At 38.4% G+C, this 26,200-nt stretch overlaps 2 protein-coding genes across 7 annotated transcripts in view; both read right to left on the bottom strand.

Annotated features, from left to right (window-relative positions):
• LOC147859437 (acyl-coenzyme A oxidase 4, peroxisomal-like) overlaps positions 1-10,020 on the bottom strand; it is a 41,547-nt gene extending 31,527 nt beyond the window's left edge. The window contains exons 1-3 of one of the 5 annotated variants that reach the window (XM_087325434.1): positions 9,881-10,020; positions 9,609-9,677; positions 9,437-9,523 (exon numbers count right to left, since the gene is read on the bottom strand). In XM_087325434.1, coding sequence (XP_087181560.1) covers positions 9,437-9,523; positions 9,609-9,677; positions 9,881-9,956 — 232 coding nt within the window. In that variant the 5' untranslated portion in view covers positions 9,957-10,020. The remainder of the gene's footprint in view (positions 1-9,436; positions 9,524-9,608; positions 9,678-9,880) is intronic. The other 4 variants (XM_087325437.1, XM_087325431.1, XM_087325436.1 and 1 more) reach the window with 4 other exon arrangements.
• A 6,845-nt stretch (positions 10,021-16,865) lies between these two features.
• LOC147859436 (acyl-coenzyme A oxidase 4, peroxisomal-like) lies at positions 16,866-22,562 on the bottom strand. 2 transcript variants are annotated; one of them, XM_087325439.1, is made up of 14 exons: positions 22,421-22,562; positions 22,140-22,208; positions 21,845-21,931; positions 21,084-21,190; positions 20,891-20,968; positions 19,883-20,006; positions 19,649-19,722; positions 19,516-19,575; positions 19,217-19,326; positions 18,976-19,135; positions 18,667-18,743; positions 18,397-18,568; positions 17,340-17,432; positions 16,866-17,036 (listed from the first exon to the last, which is right to left on the bottom strand). In XM_087325439.1, the coding sequence occupies exons 1-14, from the start codon at positions 22,494-22,496 to the stop codon at positions 16,893-16,895; spliced, it is 1,431 nt and encodes a 476-aa protein (XP_087181565.1). In that variant the 5' UTR covers positions 22,497-22,562; the 3' UTR covers positions 16,866-16,892. The 2 variants fall into 2 exon arrangements, with proteins under 2 accessions (XP_087181565.1, XP_087181566.1); XM_087325440.1 differs by having other exon boundaries at positions 22,140-22,196.
• Positions 22,563-26,200: the final 3,638 nt, after the last annotated feature.

The following is a 26,200-nucleotide window of genomic DNA, read 5'->3' as shown; positions in this document are numbered from 1 at the left end:
CAGGCTTCACAAATTTGTGCCTTTCGGCCACTAAATTTGGGCAATCCGAACACTACCTGTTTCGATTGCAGATCTTGAAGCCGTTGGTAGTTGACGTGGCCTATCCGCTTGTGCCACAAGTCGATGTCCAACTCGGATTTTTGTCCCTTCACGAACATTGCGGTGCTGCCGTTAGTGGAGTCGAGGATGAACATCCTCCCGTCTTTGCGCCCTTGTGCAATCACACGGCCTTCTTCCTCAATGAAGCACCCGAGGTGTGTAAACCGAACCTCCATCCCTTGGTCGACGATCTGTCTGACCGAGACCAAGTTCTTCGTAATTGTCGGAACATGCAGCACGTTCATGAGTTTCCCTTTCTGCCCGACATGGCTAAGGGGAACTTCTCCGACATTCGCGATCGGATGCGTAGTGTCGTCTCCAGTTGCGACTACTCCAGGTTGCATCGGTTTTTCAAGGTACGAGAACCACTCTTTATGGCTCGTCATGTGGTTTGACGCGCCGGAGTCTACGTACCATACCTCGTCCGATGTCGGGGTGGTCTATTTCATTGAGTTTGCTTCGTGTCTCATCACGAAGGCAGACCCTTCTCCGGCTCTCCCGAGGTCTTTGGCGTAGTGCGATCGTTGCCGATCTCCCTTGTCGGTATGTCCGGAGCCGTTTCCAGAACCGGTTCTCTCCGAATCGGCGCGCTTCTTCTAACACTCACTTTCCCTGTGGCCTTTCTTGCCACAGTACTAGCACTCCGCGATGGCCTTCCCTTGCCGGTTCTCATCGCTTCGACTCCCCCTGTTTCCGGATGGTCCGGAGTTGCTGTCGGCATCACTTCGGTGCCTTCTTCCTTGATCTCGTCGGCCACCTCCATTGCGCGCCGACTCGCCTTGTCCTCCACGTCCACGGGGCCTATCTCCCTCCGTGTACAACATTCTGTTGTCGGTGTGCATGCTTGTAGACGCACCCGCGTGGTTCTCCTCTACTAGGAGCATTGATTGTAAGTCGAAAAAGGACGGCGTATTCTCCCGGGTACACACAGCCGTTCGGAACGCTCCGAACTTCGATGCCAAACCTCCGAGACAGATCTGGACCATCTCGCTCTCCTCGATGTTCACCTCTATGGAGGCGAGGGAGTCGCAGATATCCTTGATCTTCGAGGTATAGTCCGCCACCGACAAGTCGCGTTGTCGTAGGTTGCTCAACTCCTGTCGGAGCTGAAGCTTCCTGGCTGTGGTGCTCGCGGCGAAAATCTTCTTCAGATTTTCCCACGCACCCTTTGGTGTCTTTGCATCCCGAACATAGCTCAATAGCTGTTCACCCACACACGACGCGAAGCAATATAATACCCTGCTCGCCGATTGCTCCCACGACGGGAAGTCTCTGTGTGTCGATTCGGGTGCCGCGTCATTAGCTCCTTCGACATAACTCCAGTAGCCGTGCCCGAGCAGGTACTGGTGCATCTTGTAGGACCAAGACGCGTAGTTGGTTTTGTCGAGCTTCTCTGTTGGAAGCGAGCTCGCCATGCCTCTATCCATCGTTCTTCTTGTTCTTCTTCGTCAAGCTGTGTCGGCTGCAGAGAGGTTCCTAACCCTCGCGCTCTGATACCATGTAAAAAGTAGCGTGCGGAAGCAACTATGAAGACCGAACAGAAGGAAGAAAACTCAGGTTTAATGGAGAGCTTGAGCTTACGCAGTATACGCGGGAGAGACAGAGGGAGTGAGAGAGAGAAAACACAAGAACTATATTCAACAAAAATACTCACTCTCTATTCACAACTCTCTCAACATATGTGTGTTCAATGAACACTTTTATACAAGTCCCAGAAGGACTGACCGAAGTACTGACAGTACTTCAATACTCATTAAGAGCTCCTACACTAACTCCCAAATATATTCCTCACGGAATATCTTTCCTAACGGCCTCCCAATTTACGCACCGATCCGGCCCTACCTACGCACCGGTCTGCGTACCGGTTTACGCATTCGGCCTAACCGATCGGTCCCAACCGATCCGGTCCTCGGCTTCTTGAGCCGATCCGGCCGATGTTGAGCTTGTCTCTCAACAGAAAGGACCTAATCGCCGATAATCCAACTTCTCACATCGGCGAGTAGTCTTGATGTGTCGTCGTAGCAGCCACACCCGATCTCCAATGTTAAAACTAGATGGAAGTCGATGACGATCCGCGTAGACCTTGTGTGTTTGTTGAGCTTGCTGGAGATGAGTAGATAAATCTGCTTATATCTTGCGTAACTGCTCCAAATGATCCTCCGCGCAAGGATTTGTGGACACCTCTGGGGTTTCAAGTACACTCCACTGAGGGTGACATCCCGTATAAGCATAAAATGGCGAAACTTTAGTCGATGCGTGGATAGAGTTATTATAGGCAAATTCGGCGAAGTGGAGAATATCTACCCTGTTATCCTGATGATAGCTGAGAAAGCATCACAGGTACTGCTCCAGCGTTTGATTTGTTCGTTCGGCTTGGCCATCGGTTTGTGGGTGGTAGCCGGTGGAGAGGTTACAAGTGACCTTGAGCATTTTAAAAAAGTGCTTCCAGAATTTTGACACAAATTGGCGTCCACGGTCGTTGACGATACTATCGGGAAGTCCATGATGCTGACATACTTCACGCATGACAATTTCGGCGATGTCTTCACTGGAGATTTCCTTAGTACATGGCAAGAAATGAGTCATCTTCGTATATCGATCTACCACTGTTAGAATCGCATTGAACCCCTTAGAGACTGGAAGATCTGTGATGAAATCGAGAGCAATGGATTGCCATGGCTTGCTTGGAATTGGTAATGGTTCTAATAAACCATAGGGATGATGCCTTGGCATTTTCGCTCTGCAGCATGTATCACAAGTACGAACAAAATCTTCGACAAATTGTCGCATACGGAGCCACCAGAATGATCGTTGTACTCAACCTAATGTTTTAGTACTACCAATATGCCTAGCTGTATATGTGTCATGGTATTTGAATTGCCGATAGTCCGTACCTGGTGGTTGTGACTGTGAACACGATGCTCGAGAGGGATCAATTTGTGCTAGTATAGCTTGGGCGAAAGCATCTGTCTTCAGGTCCGCACGTATGATATTGATAACGTGGGAATCCATGGGCATGCCAAAAACCTGTGTTGCTTGTAGTCGTGCCGGTCCCAAGATTACTTGCTTTTGGTTATCGAAAGCCGGCTCGCCGGGACGCGGTGTTAGATATGAACGCTGTGATAATGCATCTACCTTCCCTTGGTGCTTCCCCGGACGTTATGTAATTTTGAAGTCGAAACGTGTGAGGAAGTGGGCCCACCGAGCTTGACGTCGATTTAACACACGAGCATCCTGAAAGTAGCCAAGGTTTTTATGGTCACTGAATACGGTGACTTGATGAGAGGATCCCTCTAAAAAATGCCTCCATTACATAAACGAGTCCACTATTTCCAATAGCTCCTTATCATGAATTTCGTAATTGATTTTGGCGGTGTCAAACTTGCGTGAGTGAAAAGCCACAGGATATAGCTTCTCATCATGACCCCGTTGTGACAGAATGCTCCCCAATGCGAAATCTGATGCGTCAGCTTCGATAATAAATGGTAGTTCCGGATCGACATGAGCTAGAATTGGAGCCGATGTAAAAGCCTTTTTAAGACTCTCGAAAGCCATATCTGCTTCTTCAGACCAAACGAACGATTGTCCCTTCCTGGTAAGCTATGTGAGAGGCAGAACGAGCTTTGAGTAATCTTGTATAAACTTCCGGTAAAAATTGGCAAAGCCTAAAAAGCATTGCACATCCCACACCGAGCGCGGAGCCTGCCATTCTACCACCGTCTTGACCTTAGCTGGGTCCATGGAGATGCCTTCTGATGAAATGACGTAGCTGAGAAATTCCACCTGGTTGCACCCGAAACTACATTTTTCTAGATTTGCGTAAAGACCATGTTCTCGAAGTCATTTTAGTACTAACAGTACATGAGAATCATGCTCTTCTTCGGTCTTTGAATAAACAAGTAGATCATCCAAGTAGATGATCAGACACACATCCAAGAGATCTCGGGATATATCATTTTCCATGTGCTAGAAGACGGTTGGCGCATTAGTGAGGCCGAAAGGCATGACCGTATACTCGAAGTGCCCATATCTAGTGCGGAACGCGGTCTTCCATTCATCTCCTGGTCGGATCCGTACGAGGTTATAGGCCCTCAGTCGATCTTTGTGAAGAACCTGGCACCATTGATCCATTCTAAAAGACTTGAGATAAGGGGAAGTGCATACCTATTGCGGATTGTAACTTTATTCAAGCCACGGTAATCTACCACTAGACGAAGTGAGCCATCCTTTTTCTTGACGAAGAAAATGGGTGCGCCGGTTGGAGATTTCGAATGTCGAATGAATCCATTCTCCAAATTCTCCTCTATATAGGCTCGAAGGACTTCTAGCTCGGTTGGTGAGAAATTGTAGATCGGTCCCCATGGTGGCTCTTTCCCCGGTTGTAAATCGATGGGGCAATCATATGGTCGATGGTGAGGAAGTGTATTGGCTCGTACTTTATCGAATACATCGGCATAATGATGATACTTCTTTGGAAGCTGAACAGTGAACTCCTCTTTAACGGTGTCGGAGGGTTTTAGTGATATTGCGAAGAGAAACATTTCTTCCTTGCGTCCTTCTTCCTGCAACTGATGTAGTGAAATGGTGACAATCTTCTGAGTAGATCCTCGGGTTTGTCGACACTGGATTTCTCTTGTTCTCCAATCTATGTCTGGGTTATGTAACTCGAACCATGGTAATCCCAAAACGATGGGATGTTCTGGGATACTAATAATGTTAAATGATACTACACATGCTAAGTTAGCTATGACAATATTAACGGGTTCTGACTCTTCTATGATATTTTCGGAAGCAATGGGACGACCATCAATGACGACTACAGAGGCTGGACACGGAAGTTTTCTAAGAGATATTTGATGAACTTGGGCAAAATTCCTATCCATAAAGCAAGAGTTAGCTCCGGAGTCTAGAAGTGCTAAGATGTGTACTAGAGGGGTACTTTTAGTACTAAATGTTACTTGGGCTACGAACACATTGCTAACTTGCTTAGAGGGAATGGAACCACTAATGGGCTGCACAGATCTAGGGTTGTCCAACCAAACGGCTCCTATTTTGGCTGGACTTAGTCGTTTAACTCTTCTTCTAACTGACTAAGGACATCAAATTTGTTCGCTAGATCTAGGCTATTAGTACTATTAGTACTATCAGATATCCCTACTGTAATAGGCTCGGGTTTAGTAAAATTAGAACTAACAACTATTTGGTTTACCTGTCTTCTTGGCCCATGGGGACAATTTATTGCAATGTGTCCTGGTCCACTGCAGTAGAGACATAGTCGATTTGTTCGGCGTTGCTGCTATTCTTCTTCGGATAATGGTCCTTGACGACGTGTAGTGTCAATCTCCATCGGAGTCGGAGTATTCACTGCATGCGCATTATAGTACTCCCTGGGTAAAGTTTTTGCTACCATTGAGGCGTAGGTGGGCTCTGATCTTGCCCTCGGCATCTGTAGCTGTCGTTCCGAACGTCGCTTAAAGAGGCGGTTATCACATCTTACCGCGCGACTGATTGCTTCTATTAAGGACTTTGGCTCTTCAGGGAAAGTCAAGAGTAAATCCTTGACATCGTGGCGTAAACCATAACGAAATTGCTCCATCAATGCTTGATCATCCCAAGGGATGTCAACGGCGAGTAGACGGAAATCTGCAGCGTATGCAGAGGCTGGACGGTCTCCTTGGCGTAATCGTTGGATTTTGTTGATTACAGTCCTTATGCTGTCAGTATCCCCAAAGCATGCTTTAAACTCACCTATAAACTCTTCAAAGTTGTTGAGTAATGGAGACTCCTTTTCCAACAATGGAGCGAACCATGCCAATGTTGAGCCACTTAACAACGTCCCTACTAAACCCACTCGTGATGCATCGGTAGGATATCGGGAAGGATGCATTTGAATAACTAATCGTAGGTCCTGATTAAGGAACCCTCTAAACTGCGATCGTGTTCCATCGAACTTCGTGGGAAGGCCAATTTTGGGTTCCTTATGAATCCCTTGTGTTCCAGGGCCTTGTTGTTGCATCGCTATGATGGTTGCTTCGAGCTGTTGCACGCGTAATGCAAGTTCCCCATGTTGTTGTTGCGTTTGCTGCTTTTCTAAGGAGATTTGTTGAAGATCCCCCAACAACTGTTGATTTTCTTGTTCCAAAGCAAGGAACTTCTCTTTCAAGCATTGAAACTCCGAGAAAACAGATTGATATACCTGAGCGCTAACTGTGGCCATGGGATGAAAAGAAAAGAGAAATACGAGATTAGTATGAAGGGAGAGACAGAAGGAAAATTGGTTCAAACTGTCAGGAATAGTACTAAACAGAGAGAGAATTAGTACTAGAGAAGGGAAGTACTATTAGAACTAAGGGGACGGGACTGCGTAAGACTCCCGAGAGAGGAAGAGAGAAGAGGAGAGAGAGAGAGATAGTGAGGACGAGAGATGATGATAACAGATTATATATTATAAGAAGAGTAAGTACAAAAGGGCTATGAGGCTAAAGACTGGCGTTGAACCAATTTGGTTCAACATAATGCCTAGTGCCCTCTTTTATAGTGTTCTCAGGAGTAATCCTGAAGCTTCTAGAATGTTCCAGAGAAATCTGGAATATATATTAATTTCCTATAATAAAATGTAAATGAAAATAATATCCTACGTATTACAATAGATGATATAATGGTCAAGAGCTCGACCCATATAACCTAAGGTCATGGGTTCGAGTCTTGCCATATCATGACAGAGTTCGTGTCAAATAGTCGACTTTTCTACATGAACTCCATACAATGTATCGAGTTCATGTTGAAAAGCTAACTTGTTTAAAGCTTTTTTTTTTGGGTTTTATAAAAAAATTGTTTTTTTTTCCTATTTATTTTGGTTTTTTGTTGTTTTTTTTTAAGTTTTTTATATAAAAAACCAGAGTTTTCATCACAAGTCAATACAATGTATCAAATTCATGTTTAAAATTTAAATTTTTTTTCCATAAACAAATTGAAAAAAATCAAAAAAATTTGGAAAAAATTGAAAAAAAATTAGAAAAATATACTTTAAAAATGAACTCAATACATTGTATCGAATTGTGATGAAAAATCTGGTTTTTATATGAACTCAAGCTCAACTTATTATTATTAAATTTTGTAAAATCCGGTTAAAAACACTTTAAACATGAATTCAATACATTGTATCAAATTATGATCAAAACTTTGTTTTTTACATCAACTCGATACAACATATCGATTTCATGTTTAAAAATCTTCTTGTTTTTCAAATAAAAGAAGTTTTATAAACATGAACTCAAATTATATTGAAATCTATGTTTTTACAAGAGAAAATGATGCATATCAATATTGCAAAGATGTATGTTGCATAACAAGATACCTTATGGTGAACATGTGCATCATTGATTAACAAAAAACCATTAATAATTGTGTTGATGGTAATTGAACCTTGCAAATGTCATTTACATGGTCTATAAAGTATTCTCATGGTTCTCAATGACCACTTCAAGCACTTAATGTTGATCTTCATAGTTTGGTTCATCTACAACAGAGAAACATTTATGTGGAACAAGGGATGACAACACGAGCATAACTCAGGTGACAAGGAAACTTGCAAGAACTCAAGGTGGGGATATTAATAACTACACATGTAGATGGCCATGAGCTAGGGTACCAAATCTGCATTTGTAAAGTTTTGGACGTGATGATGCATTAAACCTTTGTAATACATCTATCATTGACATTAGTTAGGTTGTACTTTGATCGGATCAGGATCTATAATCCATTTATGACCAGTATACGCGAGTACTCGAATTGTGTTATTTTGTGTTGGTGTCTTAGTGTCTTAGTGTCTCGCAAATCAGAGCCTTCGAGTCTGTCTGGTGGTTCCCTACCTCTCGGGATCAGAGATTCCTCCTCCTCGTAGCCTATCCATTTCTCCATTGTCGTCCTTTGAGTAGCAGATTCCCTAATAAGTAGAGCGTTAATGATTTCCAATCTCATAGTCCATCCGCCCCTGATTCCATGGAGTATGTTCGCCTGATCTTGTAGTGGCAGTGACATAAACCGTCGCCAACATTCTATACTTTTTCCTGGACCTAGTTTTAAAAATACATAGAAAATCTTGACTTAAAAGTCATGGTTTTATATCCAACAAATTTAGAGGCTTTACTCTTTCTATAACATCTATATTTCTAAAACCGAGGGCTCTCGCAAGTATTGAGGAGTTTAAGAGCATTACACAATCAAAATTTTCTTTCTTTCAGAAAGGAATCTATTGTATACAGAACATTCGGCCAATGTTTATGTAATCTCTCTAAAAGTTTCTAAAGTTCTAGAAACTAACGTTTTGATGATATGAAAATATCTGAGATGTTTTTTTCTGCTCTATTTTCTTTACAAAAAGAAAATGGACATACCTGGATTGTACCTCCAGAAACATTTAACTGTGCCAACTTAGGCACAAGTTCAAAAGGAAACTCTGCCTTCTCCCAGTACTGACAGAATAAAGGCACATGAATCAGAATCATTAGTGATGGCAAGGATAAAAAGCTTTGAGGAATTTCAATTACTTTGGCTATAGTAGGCGCGATGTGTTTTTCTGCAGTTTCTCTTACTCGAGCACGAACAGCCAGCCTTCTCCTCAGGTGTTAAAAGATCGTCGAGTTGATAGTAATCTGAGACTGGATACAACAATATGGAAACAGATAAAAATTAACCTGATAAATTTAAAGTTTGAAAATTGATGCTACCAAATGGTTGATGTCTACACCTAACCAAGTAGCATCAGTAATAAAATTAGAATAAAATAAAATCCTTCGGTAATAGAATCAATCTTGATTCCCCTACTCCAACCAGGCGATTCCAAACTTTAATGGCAAATCCATACTCTTTTGTAGTAGCATTTCTCTTTGTTATACTGTTAGGGCTTGCCCAATCAGTACCCTATATCCTTAATGGAAAACATTTGTAAGTACTGTGTTTAATGGTTAATTAATCTCAATTTCCCTGTCCAGCCATCTTGCATCCCTTAACCCATTCCAATCCGTAATGTCAAATTCATTGTCCTCAGCTTTAGCATTGTTTTTTTGCTAAAGTTAACACAAATTTCTATTAGCATCACATCCTTACTGCAAAAAACTTTGAACCATTCCAATGCTAAAGAGCAAAACTCCTCCTCTGTTTTTGCATTTCTCCTCTGTCTAGACCTACCCAGCTTAAGAATTAATGCCAAAATTCCTCAAGGCAGAGATTCAATAGAATCACTCTCCAGTTTCTTCCTCCAACCATTTTTAAAACAATAGCCGCAAACTCACTGTCTGTTTTTACTATTACACGAGAAAATATGATTTGCTGTTACCACATGGAGGAAATTTTGAGACTGGTGTTGCTTGAGGGAATGCAATCGCGATATCCAGCCCCACTTTAGCACGTTCCGCAACCAATTCTATTACATCGAACACAATAAATATTGTATTACATTGATAACCTCAAAAAACACAAACAGATCTCTCTCATCTACTGGTCCTGACCCCAAGAAGCTGAAGTGGGATTTATGCATACTTGTGAATTCTCGTCTGTTGAGAGCTCTGCAATATGCCCTATTAAACCAAACATAAACATGTAATGAGATGCTGATACACAATATAATAGTTCAAAACACCGGCTTCTAATGGTAGAATTGGTACTATAGAGTGGTATTCTTTTGTAATTTTTTGAGAACTTCGGGGTATACTGATTAAATACCTGGCAACAAGATTAACATTGTGATACTACATTTTCAAATACTAAAGTTCACACATACTTGGTGTCCCACTTGAAGCAGGCTGCAAATGATGTCTTATTGTGGCGATTCTTTGCTGGTTCATCTGATCAGCCATTGCTGCCTAGCCTTCCTACTTCAGAGCTAAGGAGATTAGAAAGCACAAACCTCTAAATTTATTGAAGCAGCTTTCTTTTCCAATTGATGTTTACCAGCCACTTTGCCACACTCTTTAAGACATTTGACAGATATATGTTTTCACCCGACATATATATCTATATATATATATATGTATGTATGTATGTATGTTTGTATGTTTTCACGATCATACATACATACATACATACATATATGCATGTATATATATATACATAAAGACATACATACGTATGTACCTATGGATGTATGTACGTGTATTGTATATATGCTTGCATACATGTATACATACATACGTGTATTGTATATATGTCAGCGTATAGAGAGAGATGTATGCATATATTCATAAGTATATATACATCCACTATATTAGACATATATGTAGATGGATGGGTGGGTGTATATACTTGTATTTACATGCATAATCTATATATGTATGAGTATGTGCATATTTATATGTACACACGTATACGTATACATATATACACATACATAAAGATATATATGATTTATATGATTTATATGATATATATATATATATATATATATATATATATATATGTATGTATATGTATGTATGTATGTATGCAAATGCTACGACATTATGAACCGCACAACATACATATGTAAATATTATTGCATTCTTCCTATGTTTCCACAGAAAATTAATGCCTTCTCCATAGATTTTCACAAATGTATCAAGTAAGTTCTCACATGTGGCGGATGATTCTCTCCCTTACAATGGAGAAATGAAAAAGAAACAAGAAGAAAACGAATTGCCCATTCACATACATTCCAAAACAATGGATCAAAGCTAACAATTAACGAGATTTATGGTTCAATTAACAGAGACGAGAACAAATTGGGAGGAAACACAAAGAGGAAGGCAGAATTTACTTGTTACAATGGTATGATTAGAAACAAAGTAGAAATCGGGGAGATCTCTTAGAGCCTTTTCTTGCAAGAAAGCCGAGGTATTGTAAAGATTGAAGAAGAGAAGAGAAGAGAAGAGAAGAGGCTAAAAAGGAATTGATGTGGTCACAGGTGATGCAAATAGGGAGGAGGGAAGGCTGTCTCTCTCGTTTTGTAATGTTATATCATATTTCTGTTTCAACATACCTCTAAAGCTATCATCAAATCTAAATCATTAGGTTTCAAACTCAAAATCTCTCTGATTTATCCATATCTCTATATTTATCTACATCCACAAATTCCACGGAGAATGGGCCGAGATAGATAATTGAGACACTCTTTGTCTTTTGTAATGTTTATATATCGTTACAAATTTCTGGTTCAGTCTACCTCCAAAGTTATCATCTAATTCTAAATTCTTAGACGTCAAATCTAAATCATTAGCTATCAAGTCTGCATCTCTATGATTTGACTTTATCTATATCCATATCTACATCTACAACTTGGATTTCCATCTCCACGGAGATAGATAATTGAGAGACTCTCTGTCTTTTGTTTAAATGTTATATTGTATTTCTGTTTCAGTATACATCTAAAAGTTATCATCTAATTCTAAATTCGTAGACGTCAAATCTAAAATCATTAGGTGTCCAAGTCTAAATCATTACGTGTTAAAGTCTAAATAATTAGATATTAACTCTAGATTGTTTGATATTAATTCTAAATCCTGGGGTGTTAAGTCTAAATTATTTTACTGTCTTTTTTTGGGTATCCCCTTTCGTTGTACTTGGGGATTAGAATAATAAGATTAGATTCTATTCTTTTTAAGAGACCTTTGGATACTCATGCATTGCTAAAGACCTAGACTTAAATGTGAAAGTATATCTAAGGAGGCTCTTTATATGATATTGGACTTATCATATTAAAAGATTGTTTCATTGTTCTAATCAACACCTTTGCATGAAATGGAAGATGAGAGTGCCACCCTGCATCTAAAACTCTACGCCACCACTTCACATGTTCAGTAATGTACCATCTATCCAAAACCTTATTTGCTAACCAAGCTTTATCTTCAACCAACTTATGGTACACATCATTAGTGCGCACCACAAAAAATCTATTTCCCGATACCAAATGACCAATCTTTCCATGGATCGTCGACCACCAACTCTGGAATCGGGAAAACTAATCTAGGCAATGCCAATATTGATTGCCAAATATACCCATATCCACGTGGTATATGAAACTTATTTCTGATTGTCCGAAAGCCCATCATCTTCCTACGTGACTCCAATCCTAACAACTCTAAGATACCATCTACCACAGTTACTAAGTCTAGCCTTGCCATTCGATTGAACTATGAATTTAACTTTCTTTTCCATCCTAGTGTAATATCCTTGAAGCTGCCAATACCTCTGTTGCCAATGAATTTATATCTTTTCTGCACTCCAATTACACAAGTTCAAACATCGCTGCCAAGAACGCACCAATTGTTGAACCATAATAGATTATGAACATTTAAATGTCCAGGTATTAACACGAAGCTGTAATTCTCGTTTTCCCATGATATATACCAAACTTTTCCACAAAATAACTAATTATTTCTGCCCAAGGTTGGGTACCTATGCACATACCTTTCAAAAGATTGAATTTCGAGCCACCATATGATCTTCTAAATTTAGTAAAGTAGTTGTACCCCCCCCCCCCAACCGTTTTGGGGTACAAATATTGTTCCATGATACCCAACTCATACCAAGATTTGTGTCTTTCTTCCAAAGTGTATATTTAAGTGAACGAGCTAAATGATCAAGTGATTTCTTTGTCCACGGTAATAATGACAAAAAATAATAGATCATTGGTATCACTATAGCTTGTACCACTTTGAGACAAGTACTAAATGGCCATGTTTGAGACTTCCAATACATAAATTTGCCCAAAATGGTTCTCAATATCCAATTCACACTTTGCAATGATGAGATATCAACACCAATAGGGTAACCTAAGTGTCGAAACACATTCCCTTGATCTAATATTTGGTCATCCCATCCAAGATCAACCAAATCACTATCAGTGCATCTAATAAGCATCGACTTCCGCATATTTATATGTAATCTTAACGCCAATGTGAACACATTTCCACACCTCCATGGCTTTAGCTATATTATCAGGTGCTGCTTTGAGAAATAAAAATGAATCATCAGGCAATGCTTGAGCGATCAATTGTTTCCATGATTGTAGAGCTAATCCAACTATTTCCCCACATGTTTCCAACTCATGCATCTTCACCAAAATCGGGTGTGTAGCAACTGCAAATATAATGGACTCAATGGGCATCCTTGTCTAATTGATCTTTTCAATGGTATCGCCTTAGTAACTCCACCATTTAACATAATGTGTGACATTGCACCTAATCCCACCAACAACAATATTCAAGACATCCTTTCCCCAAAACCCATATGAGACATAAGTTGAGTAATAAAAGACCAACTTGCATGATCATATGCCTTCTCAATGTCTAGTTGTATCATTACAATTTGTTGTTTGTATTCCTTTGCATAGTCCACTGCCATTTGTACATTCAAAATATTATGCAAGATGTCCCTTCCCTCAATAAACCCATATTGGATTGGATGGACCACATATGACAATACCTTTTGAATTCTATTTGCAATTACTTTGGAAAAAATCATATACATCCCACCCTTTAATGATATCAATATCCATTGAGCAAAAGACATAGAAGATGCAACTTTTGGTATAATTTTAACAAGACCAACTTTCCGTGAATCAGGCATTTTACCCGAACACCACACTTCTTGGAATATCATTGTTAGAGGGGCTTTGAGTTCTGGTACAAAGACTTTAAAAAACTCATTTGTAATGTCATCCCAACCTGGACTTTTATCAACTGCAAGATGTGACAATACATATTCCACCTCCTCCTCCTTTATATCCTCCTCCAATGCAACCGTGACATGTTGCCACCACTCGCCTTGACCGAGTTAAATAACATCGATCAAGCTTGTGTTATCTCATCATTCAGAATACAATCTTGGCCAAAAAGATTCGTGAAATGTTTAACACAATTATCAATAATCACTTGTGGGTTTGTATTCAAAGTTCCATCAATCTCTACGCTTACCACATTCATTCTAGGATGCGATGCATGCAACCCATGGTTTAAAAACTTATGTGAATTACAGTTGTGATCATGTACTTCATTTTTCATAGCCATCACCCGTGATTGTTGACAACTACGAACCTTGAATACTTGTAAGGCTTGTGACAGTGTCTCTTGAATATCCAACAACACATCATCAAATGGAATTTTTACCAACAATGCATTACATCTATCTAGAAAGTGTTGTAATAAACTCATCTTTTGTTTACAGATGGATGCTTGATAAATTCCATAATATCATGTAAATCGTTGAATATTGGAAAGACAAATATCCCATGACGAAACACCATGGATATTGACTTGTCTTGTAAACTCCCGCACCAATTGTCCCATAGCATGTTTAAATTTATCATGTCCAAGAAAAGATGAATTAAATCTCAATGGTTATCTTCCCAATAAAGATCTAAAACCGTCCACGTTTTGATGTGTGCATTCAAAACAACTAGGAAATGATTTGATGATCCAATCCCCCTATACACTTGCATACTCAAAAACTCTGGCAAGAATGTATCATCATGCATAATATAAATGTGATCCAGTCTACTCCAAGTTTATCTATAGTGTGCCGATTGAAACGTAAAACCACCATCATTTCCATGGATCCGAGTCCATGCATCATACCTTAAGACATCCATCATAAACAAATCCCATACCTCTCATTCGGGAGCATCCATGAATCGAAGTAGTTTGGCCCACCTGAGAACACATTAAAATCCCCTAACAAAAAACACAATCTTCCATGACATAAAACTTCATTTAAACATCTCCAAAGATCCATACGTTGTCTTGCAACATTCGATCCCTAAATATCAACCATCTAAATTTGTTTCCCTTCATAATTAACTTCAACTACCAAGAACCGACTATGTACATCTCTTTGAACCACTACTAGTTTCAAGCTATCCCTTACCATAAGCATTATACCTGAATAAGGCCCCCTATTGACTCCAGCATAAAAAACATGATATTGCTTATGATGAAAAAAAGACCCAGACTTAGCATGCTCCTTATGTTCTACTGCACATAATATATGATCCCATTGACTATTAAACATACTTTTCCACATACCATACTACTTGGACGGAGAACAAATTCTCCTTACATTCCATGTGAATATCTTCATCACTCACTAATTATGTTGCTTCCCGTTGTGCCAATATCTTTGGTATATCACCGAAATAATCACGTAAGACTGCAAATACATTTTGCAGAGATGGTCAATGATTATTGGTGGGCAACATTGTACCCTACTATTTCTACCAATCATTGCATTTAGCCATTGTGCCACCCAATTTACTAAAGGATTTTTCCCTATAAAGAAGCAAATAATGCCTCTCTCATGAAACATGGAAAATGCCTTTAAATTTTCTCTACGTGGCATCTCCACCTCTACAATCTCATCCTCTTCTACATTGGCCACCATATCTATAGTGTCCAGTAAAATCTCATGGAGTGTTTCATTATTAACTACATACATTACATCCCAATATTGAGCATTTCTCTCCTCCTCACCTTCTCCCATAACATATGCATATAATGGTCTTGGCATCATATCTATATCCCCCTCATGCGTATTATTAATGCCAATCTTTTGTTTCTTTAAATTAACTTCATCTTCTCTTTCTCTTCTCTTACTTTGTATTTATCTCTCATTTATACATTTATCCATCCCTTCCATATATATTTTGCCCCAATTAGAAGGAAAACAAAAATAATAAGAGGATAATTAGCCTGGAATAGACAAGATGACATTCGAACTTGCCATCGAAGAAGAATGTTGTAGTAGCACTTGGCCAATTATGTTGATGTAGTCTCTTCTTCTTCTATGTACACCACTTATCTATCTCTATCTCTGTCTATCTCTCTTCTTTGTCTCCTTCCTTTTCATTTACTTCGGGAAAACGAGAAGGAATGGATGTGCTGATTTCATGTATGTGTGTCTGATCTAATAGTTACTAAGATTTTGATGCATAGTCCCAAATACTTCATGTCAAGAGTTGTTTATCCTCTCTGTATGTATATATGCTCAAAGCTAGTTGTTAATATTGAGGTGGAAAATTTTGTAAATACATTTTGCTTCCATGCCTCCATCAAAACATGGTACATGCTACTCAACAAACCACCACACACACCCCTCTCCCATACATGGGCACTATCAAGTCATCACTTGTACGAATCACTTGTATACAAGCCTTACTCTGATACATTTAGAGTGCTTAAATTCATGGTATACATCCTTGGTGCTTATCCTTAAGAACAAACAGGTTATAGGAATCCACCGCCATGAAAATCATCGCCCGTGTATGCACATTAATGCTAGATTCTACAAAGAAATTCATTGTACACCCCTTTCCTCAGAAATAATTTGTTTAAAAGCCAAATCTCTAAGATACATTAGGTCCTCGTCTAAGTATTATATATCTAAAATTCAAATACTCAAAAAAGTATAAGAAAAGTGAGATGTGAATGAACTCAATTGATTCATTGAATATTCCAAATTCTAAGTCTTCTTTTTAATGTGATGTAAAATATCCCTTTTTTATTACCAATGCCCTGTTTGTTATAACTTATATTATATATGATATATCTAAGAAACTAAAAAGTTGGGACTTTAAGAGCTCTCTTTTATTTTTAATGAATATTTTTTCATGCATTCGCATGTGTATTCGTATACATTTGTTTGCCAACCCCCACAAATGTGAATATGTCAGTCTATGGATACATATAATCAAAGGATTTATTTTATCATCCTTTTTTCCATTCAAAAGGATTGAAGCATTTATACCAATAAGAATGTTTTTTTATTTAGAGATACCCATTTTGTTTCACCCTTTCCCCTTTAAAAGGAGCTTTAAAACTTGCAATCCCAGTCACCTCTCTTCCAACAATAAGAGAGTTCACGTCATATGTGCCTTCATAAGTGTAGATCGGTTCCAAATCGCAGAATGCCTATAAATCAAAATGTTAGGGCAATGTATATACATATAATGCAAGCTTGCATATTTTCAAGGGGCAAACACCAGCATATACCCTGCCATTTTTGGATATTTACCGGACTATCCCTAAATTTCCAAATTACCAAATACTCCCTACTTGGCAATTTTTATGAGAGTTACTGTTATTGGATATTCTAATATTTATTTGGAAACTCATGGGTATTTTCTGGCAAATATCCGAAAAGACATGGGTATTTTCTGTTATTCTTTGCCCTATCCTCGAATCCAAGGCTCTAGAAAAATGTGTGAGTCAAACCTTCCCCACGTGAAAGTCAGCAAGAATGCCATTTCCACCGAGCAGTTCTCGACCCAATGCCACTGTCTCCCTTGCACGTAAACTATTCCAAGCCTAAAAACAAACTCTCTCTCTCTCTCTCTCTCTCTCTCTCTCTCTCTCACACACACACACACACACACACACACACACACACAAATTTACACACACACCCATATTCACGCAACTACATCCATACATACACCTATTCATATAATATACATACACATATTCGTATATTACAAATACTCAGGAACATGGTATGAAAGGCAAGTTTACATGCTCGCCCACTCATATATATACATACTCACGAACATGACACCAAGCACATATTGACATACACAAAATTGTCAAGCACATTCACGTGCCATATTCCCTAAGACGAAATCAAACAAATAACTCCTTTAGTTCATCTCCCATAGTTTAGGACCCCACAATCTTGCTCATATATATAATTTCACGCCATTCTCACATATTCTCATGACATCTTTGATGAATGTAACATCAAAGAAGCACCACCGAACGTAGTGTTTGAATGTATGACATTCTAGCTTCCCATAGAACAACTTTGCCAACTATGCTAAACCGTGTGGACTCTCTCTCTCTCTCTCTCTCTCTCTCTCTCTCTCTATGCATAATCATGTTAAAAGATTAGTTTGTTTAGCTTTCTGACATCATATTGCTATTTCTATCAATTTGGCATCCTAATTTCATCAATATTGCTCTCTAGAATTTTAAGAACGTGGATGTTTACATATGTTTTTAAGTGCTTCTACTAGTCTTCCTAGGGCCAAAGAAAACCCAACCCCCCAAATGCTCTATCGACACACAACACAACACGTTCACTCTCTTGTGGCCTCAATGTGTGCTCAAACATAACACATGCGAAGCAAAATTCTTCGGAAGTGAAGAATCATTGCATAAAACTATTTCACTTTGGTCCACATGTCATCTCTAACATCCTATGACAATATAAAATCTAATCTATTAGGAGAGTTATCTCTATACATATGTGTATAATATTAAGCACCATAACAACCTTTGCTAAGCTTGCATGTCCATGTGTCATCTTTCCTGCTTCATATAGCTTGCATATTCTCCATCCCATAAGAGACATAGCTTGTATGTTGCCTAGCATGCGAGCTAGCTTCTCTTGGTTGATTTGGTACGATGCTAACGGGGCTCCAAATTGCTTTCTCTCATGGAGATATCTGAAGAATTTCCATTTCAGAACATATTGTTATAAATCTGGATAAACCTTTCTACATTTCACAAGGTTTCTATTATTTAGCATTCAGAAAGAAAGCACCTTTCACACATGTCATAAACTCCCATGCTTATACCAATTGCTTGCCATGCAACTACAATTCTAGCCACTGCAAGCACCTACAACATTACAATATTTATTGCACATATGTTAGGCATAATTTGGATCAAACACATGCACGTGTTAACCTTCACGTCACTTTCATTATATTCATTTTAACACTTCCTATTAAGTTATTTTCTCTTTCGATGATTGCCCTTCATTTTTTTATTTAGATATTTTTCAAAGACATTGTTGCCCCTCTAAGCCCCCTTATTAATTAACTAGTATTATATACAAAGACTTTACAACCTTGGCTGTATCTTTAAAAGAGTTTACTCCAATGAGGCGATCCTCATCAGGAACAAACACCTCTTTTAGGACAATGTCTCCATTTTGTACAACTCGCACAGCGATTTTGTTCTCAATCTTTGTTGTTGTGTATCCAGGCGTTCCTTTCTTAACAATAAATCTATTTATTAGGCACATAAGAACATGTCAGATGTATCTACCAAACCCAGAATGTTAAAATAAGTAGTTGAACACTCCTGACCCATTAATTTGGTTGGTTTGTGTATTCCGAGCAAAAACAACATGAACATCAGCAAAAGTACAGTTTGCATTCCATCTCTTCTGTCCATTAAGTAACCATCCTCCTTCCACCTGATTTAAACACTGATGTTATTCAAGTAGCATAAATTATGGTAATTTAACTGCAAATTCAGTCAATAAATTTCAAGGAATAATGCATTTATCACAATGTGACCAAAATACGATAACTTCACAAGCTTGAGGAGGATACAACAGGAAATTAGAGTTCATACAAAACAACTAAGGCATAAAAAGAAATACCTTTGATGCTGTTGTTGCCAAAGAGCTTGCATCACTACCATAATCGGCTTCCGTCAAAGCCTGCATCATGTATTTATGATCCATATATTGACAATGTTATCATCTGCACTGGTAAACAATTAACGAACCTTACCCAGCACGAGATTTTCTCAAAACTAGCAAGAGATGGCAGATATCTTTGTTTTTGTTCCTCGCTTCCACACATTGCTAGTCACACACACACAAAAAAAATCGATCCCAAGGAGTTTGCATAAGATTTAACAACAAACATGTGCATGTGGTTTTGCAAAATAGTGGCATGAGAATTAGCTGGTTGCATTACAAACAAGATCCATTTAAATGTGATAAGAAATGAAGCAATATTTACCAATTGTAAGCATGGCTAGGCATGTGTGCACCAACATAAAGGAAGCCAAACTTGCATCAACTCGTGCAATTTCAGACATAGTAATTGCAACCCCAACAATAGATAACCCTGGGCATCCATAACCCTGCATTCAACAACTACATCATCTTCTGTAAAATAATTGATTATTCTTTTTAATCCAAAGGTTCTACTATACTTCAATAATTTTATGATAAATTGTTAACAATACATTAAAATGTTGGCTTTTTACTCATTCTACAACTTCTATATTCTTAAAACCTAGGGCTTCTCACAATGTATTGAGGAGTTTAAGAGCATTATTACCCAATCAGAATTCTCTTTCTTTTAGGTAACATTCGGTAACAGTTCGGTTCGGTTTGAGAGTGTTAAAACCAAACCTTTAAAAAAATTAAAAACTTGAACTGAACCGTTAAAAAAATTCAAACCATTAAAACCTCGATTTCGTGGTTCGGTTTTGGTTTTTCAACTAAGGTCAAAATTCAAATTTTAAAATTTTAAAATATTTCATTATTTTAAATTTTAAATTTTTCAAAATTTTAAAGATTTTCCTAAAATGTGAGAATAAGGCTTGAAAAGGAAAAGATTGTTTTAAAAATAATTTTAAAAATTTACAATTTTAAAAAAAATAAAAAACAATAAACTGTTTAAACCACGGTTTCTAACCAAACCAAACCGTTTAAACTGTTAAGCCACGGTTTAGAGGTTCGGTTCAAACCAAACCAAACCTTTGCCGACTGTTACTTTTAGGTAAGGAACCATATTGTATTCAAATCAATCAACCAATGTAATCTCTCTAAAAAGCTTCTAAAGCTTTAGAAAATATCAATGGTTTTTTTTCTACTCTATTTACATTACAAAAAGAGAAATGAACCTAAGTATGTACCTACCTGCATCCCTACAAGGATTTGTATATAATCGTCTCATTTGTAAAATTTTATAACTAACGGAAGGAGATTTTTTTTGGAAAAAGAAAAAGTATGTACCTACCTGGATTGTACCTCCAGAAACCTTTAACTCTGCAAACTTCGGTACAAGTTCAAATGGGAACTCCGCCTTCTCCCAATACTGACAGAATTTTTAGGTGCATTCATGAATCAGAATCATAATTTAGTACAATGGCAAAGACCAATTTAATAAGGGCGTTTTTTTCTGTTTTTTTGTCAAGGAATTTTCCGATTACTTTGGTTATAATAGGCGCGATGTGTTTTTCTGCAGTTTCTCTTACTCGAGCACGAACCGCCTTCTCCTCAGCTGTTAAAAGCTCATCGAGTTGATAGTAATCCGAGACTGGACACACACAAAAAAACCAATATATATATATGGAAATGAGTGAAAATTTAACCCTAAACCCCTACTCCAACCAGACCATTCCAAGCTTTAATGGCTAAATCCAATCTCTTTTTTGTATTAATGGCATTTCTCTTTCTTATACTGTTAGGGCTGCCCCATCAATAGTTACCCTAATATATCCTGAAATGGAAAAAAATTGTTTAAGTACTTACTGTGTTCAATAGTTAATCAATTCCTAAGATCCCTGTCCAACCATCTTGCATCCCTTAACCCATTCTAATCCTTAATCTCAAATTCATTATCCTCAGATTTAGCATTTTTTTTATTTGCTAAAGTTAACACAAATTTCTATTAGCATCACATCCTTACTGCCAAAAAAACTTTCAACCATTCCAATGCTAAAGAGCAAAATTCTTCCTCTGGCTAGACCTACCCAGCTTAAGAATTAATGCCAGATTTCCTTTTAAACAGACATTCAATAGAATTCATATCTCAAGTTTTCTTCCTCCAACCTTTTTTTTTAATCAATTGTGGCAAACTCACTGAATCTCTGTTTTTATTAATATCCCTTGGAACTCTTTCAATTTTAAATTTTATTATCCCTTGGACACCTAAATTACTATGACACAAGAAAATATGATTTGCTGTTACCACATGGAGGAAATTTTGAGGCTGGTGTTGCTTGAGGGAATGCAATCGCCATATCCAGCCCCACTTTAGCACGTTCAGCATCCAATTCTATCACATAAAAAAACAGTAAATATATGCATACATTCATTCATACATACATACATACATATATATATATATATATATATATATATAGATAGATAGATAGATAGATAGATAGATAGATAGATATATGTAGATAGATAGATAGATAGATATAATTACATTGATAACCTAAAAAAAAACAGAAACAGATCTCTCAGCAAGAGGTCCTCACCCCAAGAAGCTGAAGTGGGATTTATGCATACTTGTGAACTCTCTTCTATTGAGAGCTCTGCACTATGCCCTGTTAAACCAAACATTATAACATGTTACAATGAGATGCAGCCTGACACAATATAGTTCAAAAAAACCGGCCTCTAGTGGTAAATTTTGGTGTGTGTGTGTGTGTGTGTGTGTTGTCAATTTTGGGAGAACTTGGGGGGGGTATTCTGATTAAATACCCAACAAGATTAACATTGTGATACTACATTTTCAAATACTAAAGTTCACACATACTTGGTGTCCCACTTGAAGCAGGCTGCAAATGATGTCTTATTGTGGCGATTCTCTGCAGGCTCCTCTGATCAGCCATTGCTGCCTATCCTTCCTAGTTCAAAGCTAAGGAGATTAGAAAGCACAAACCTCTAAATTTATTGAAGCAGCTTTCTTTAAGACATTCGACAAATTATATATGTTTTTCGCCCGACAGATATATGTATTCATGTTTCCGCGATCATACATACATACATACATACATACATACATACATACACACCATTGATTTTCACAAATGTATCAAGAAAGTTCCCATGTGGAGGATGATTCTCTCCCTTACGATGGGTCAAAGCTAACAATTAACGAGCTTTAGGGTTTAATTAACAGAGACGAGAACAAATTGGGGGGAAACACAAAGAGGAAGACAAAATTTACTTGTTACAATGGTATGATTAGAAACAAGTAGAAATCGGGGGGATCTCTTAGAGCCTTTTCTTGCAAGAAAACCAAAGTACTTTTAAAGATTGACGAACAGAAGAGAAGATTAAATGGGGAGGGAAAGATAGGAATTGATGTCGTCACAGGTGATGCTAATGGAGATGAAAGGTCGTCTCAGACTGTCTTTTTTAATGTTCTATGTCGTTTTTCTGTTTCAATATAACTCTAAAGCCATCATCTACTTCTAGGTTCTTAGACCTGAAATCTAAATCATTTGGACCTTTCAACGTCTAAATCTCTCTGATTTATCATCTAATTCTAAATTCTTAGACGTCAAATCTAAATCATAATTTAGATGTCAAAGTCTAAATAACTCTGATTTGGCTTGAAATTGATATCTACTACATCTACAAATTGGATTTCCATTTCCACGGAAGATAGACAAATTGAGGCTCTCTGTCTATTTTAATGTTATATCGTAGTTCTGTTTTAATATAACTCTAAAGCTATCCATCTACTTCCAAATTCTTAGACATCAAATCTAAATCATTAGATGTTTCAAAGTCTACATCTCTCTGATTTGACTTGTCTTATCTATCTATCTATCTATCTATCTATGTATATCCATATCTACATCTGCACCTACAAATTGGTTTCCATCTCCACGGAGATAGATATGTAATTGAGACTCTCTATCTTTTTTTTAATGTTATATCGTTTTTCTGTTTCAATATAACTCTAAAGCTATCATCTGCTTCCAAATTCTTAGACCTCAAAGTCTAAATCATCAGGTATTAATTCTAAATTCTATATATATATATATATATATCTTGCATTATTACAAAAAATTAACCTCCCGGAACACTGTAATATTCTTCTAAACACACTACGATGGTTCATGATTTGCTTCTTATTCCAGAAAATCCCATTGTTAGGGAAGAAGAAAAATTTAATAAGAAAAATGACAATTATAATTAGACTAGTTACTTATGACTAGGTGGGTAGTTAGTTGTACATGTAGTGACCATCGAAACCGACTTTAACTGTAATGCAATAAGTCATAACATAAGATGTAACCGACCGACCGACATAGATCTTTAGATGTTCATACTCATAGAGGCTACAACTAGTTGTCTTTACTACATGCAAAAAACCACCAAGCCAACCGGTATGGATAGATATAATCATATATATATATATATATATATATATTCCCTACAAGAAAGATTTGATGTTTTGGCATACCTACCTCAATTCCGTCAAAACAATCAATTGAGTTACAAGATCCATAGGTTTAGATCCATCGGCTCCAGACTCTTCGATTGGAACTCACTTTCAAATCATCCAACTCGAGCTCGGCCCTTTCGGCTTCGCCGATCTGACTTCTTGTTTCTAGGACATTGACAAATTGGACAAAAGCCGACCTATTCAACAAACTTGTATAAATATGTATTTATGTTCATTCCTTTATACAGATTTTTTTTGTTGGATACGCCTATTACAAGGGAGTGTCGAATACGAGTGTATAATGGCCGTATTCACACTGTCCTCTTGGACATACTAGGTTTAGGACAATAAAGTAAATATGTCAAAGGGTAGTAGCCCTAGCCTAGTTAGTATATAATTGGCTTCGTAACCTAGTTCATGATGATGTTGATATGTAGTGTCATTCTTGTTGTTGAGAATCAAGCTCAACCTAGTCTAGTGTGTGAACACACCCTTGAGAGTGTGCACTCAAAGGTCAAAAGTCACCACTCTTGTCTACACATTAACTTTGTGTCATATAATCATATTCTATGACACATAACTAATGAGTTTTCACATTCCCCATGACCCATGAGCTTTGGTATTTAATGAAGAGAGAGAATGACTATATAAAGCACTATCCTCCTACTTTGTAATAAGGTCGAGTAATCTCCTTTGTAATATACAACTTCTTGAGTATTTTATTGTTGTTAAAAAATCTATCTTGTGTTTCTCTCTCTCTCTCTCTCTCTCTCTCTCTCTCTCTCTCTCTCTCTCTCTCTCTCTCTCTCTCTCTCTCATACACACACACTCACAACACATATCTCTAGTCTATTCCGTTGCACAAGAATCACCATCGATTCTTTACGTGGTGTTAGAGCGGTTTGGTAGCTCGATCTAGCCCATCCGCGTGTGTTGTGCTCCACGCCGACGTTCAAGAAGAACTGGCTCATCACTATCGTAGTGCAGCTACATAGCTCGTATTCAAGAGAGAAGAAGAAGAATAAAATCTACATCGAATAACATGAATACTCAAATGGGGAACGCTCTCCCTAACGAGAAGTTGGACCGAAACAACTTCGCATCTTGGGAATACAAGATGCACCAATACCTTATTAGTCAAGGTTATTGGGGCTACATCAAAGGAGCACAAGAAAATCGACCCGACCCAAAGGACGCTGACTACTCAACATGGGAACAAGCGGCGAGTCGAGTAATGTATTTCTTGGCGACATGTGTTCATGATCACATGCTCGGCTACATTCGAGAAGCCACGACGCCAAAGGAAGCATGGGAGAATCTAAGGAAGATATTCACCGCCAATACAACGGCACGAAATCTTCAACTCCACCAAGAGTTGAACAACATCCAACAACGGGACATGTCCATCACAAGCTACACCTTGAGGATCAAGGAGCTTTGTGACTCGCTCGGCTCAATAAGCATCAATGTGGATGATGATAAGATGATGCAAATATGCCTCGGCGGCCTTGCACCACGGTTCGGCGCAATGAGAATCGATGTCCTAGCAAGGGAGAATCCTCCCTCTTTCTTCGATCTTCAATGATCCATGTTGTTGGTTGAAGAAAACCATGTTCGAACAGGGAGCAACACCTCAAAAGGCCACATGCTCTACACACATTCGAATGGAGGAAGAGGACGCAGCCGAGCAAGAGGCTGATTCGGCCAAGGACGAGGCGGACGAGGTCCAACTTCTGACAACAACTCCCAATTTCGGCAACAAAATGGAAGCCATCGAGGAACCCTCAGAAGAAGGGGGAGCTTCCATTCCGGTCCGAGCCAACAAACCTCGATCGAATGCAGTTATTGCGAAAAAATCGGCCACCATGAAGAAGAGTGTCGAAAGAAGAAGCGTGAGTCGGCTTCCACAAGCCGACAACTCACCAATTACGCCACCAACTCCTACTATGAAGATCATGGTGGAATGTTTGTAATGAGACATAGAGAAAATTCTATGTTGGCCTCTACTTCGATTAATGCCTCCAATCCGGAAGATGTATGGTTCGTCAACTCCGGTGCTTTGAACCATATGACGTCCCATCCAGAATGGTTCAAAGACCTTCGAGAGCCGGATTGACCCGGTTATGTTGAGACCGG

Source organism: Azolla caroliniana, unplaced genomic scaffold, assembly GCF_043228905.1.
Source record: "Azolla caroliniana isolate FFs.n. ecotype wild unplaced genomic scaffold, voAzoCaro1.0.p SCAF_10, whole genome shotgun sequence".
In the NCBI taxonomy this organism is placed as follows: domain Eukaryota; kingdom Viridiplantae; phylum Streptophyta; class Polypodiopsida; order Salviniales; family Salviniaceae; genus Azolla; species Azolla caroliniana.
This window is presented reverse-complemented; position numbering and strand designations above follow the sequence as displayed.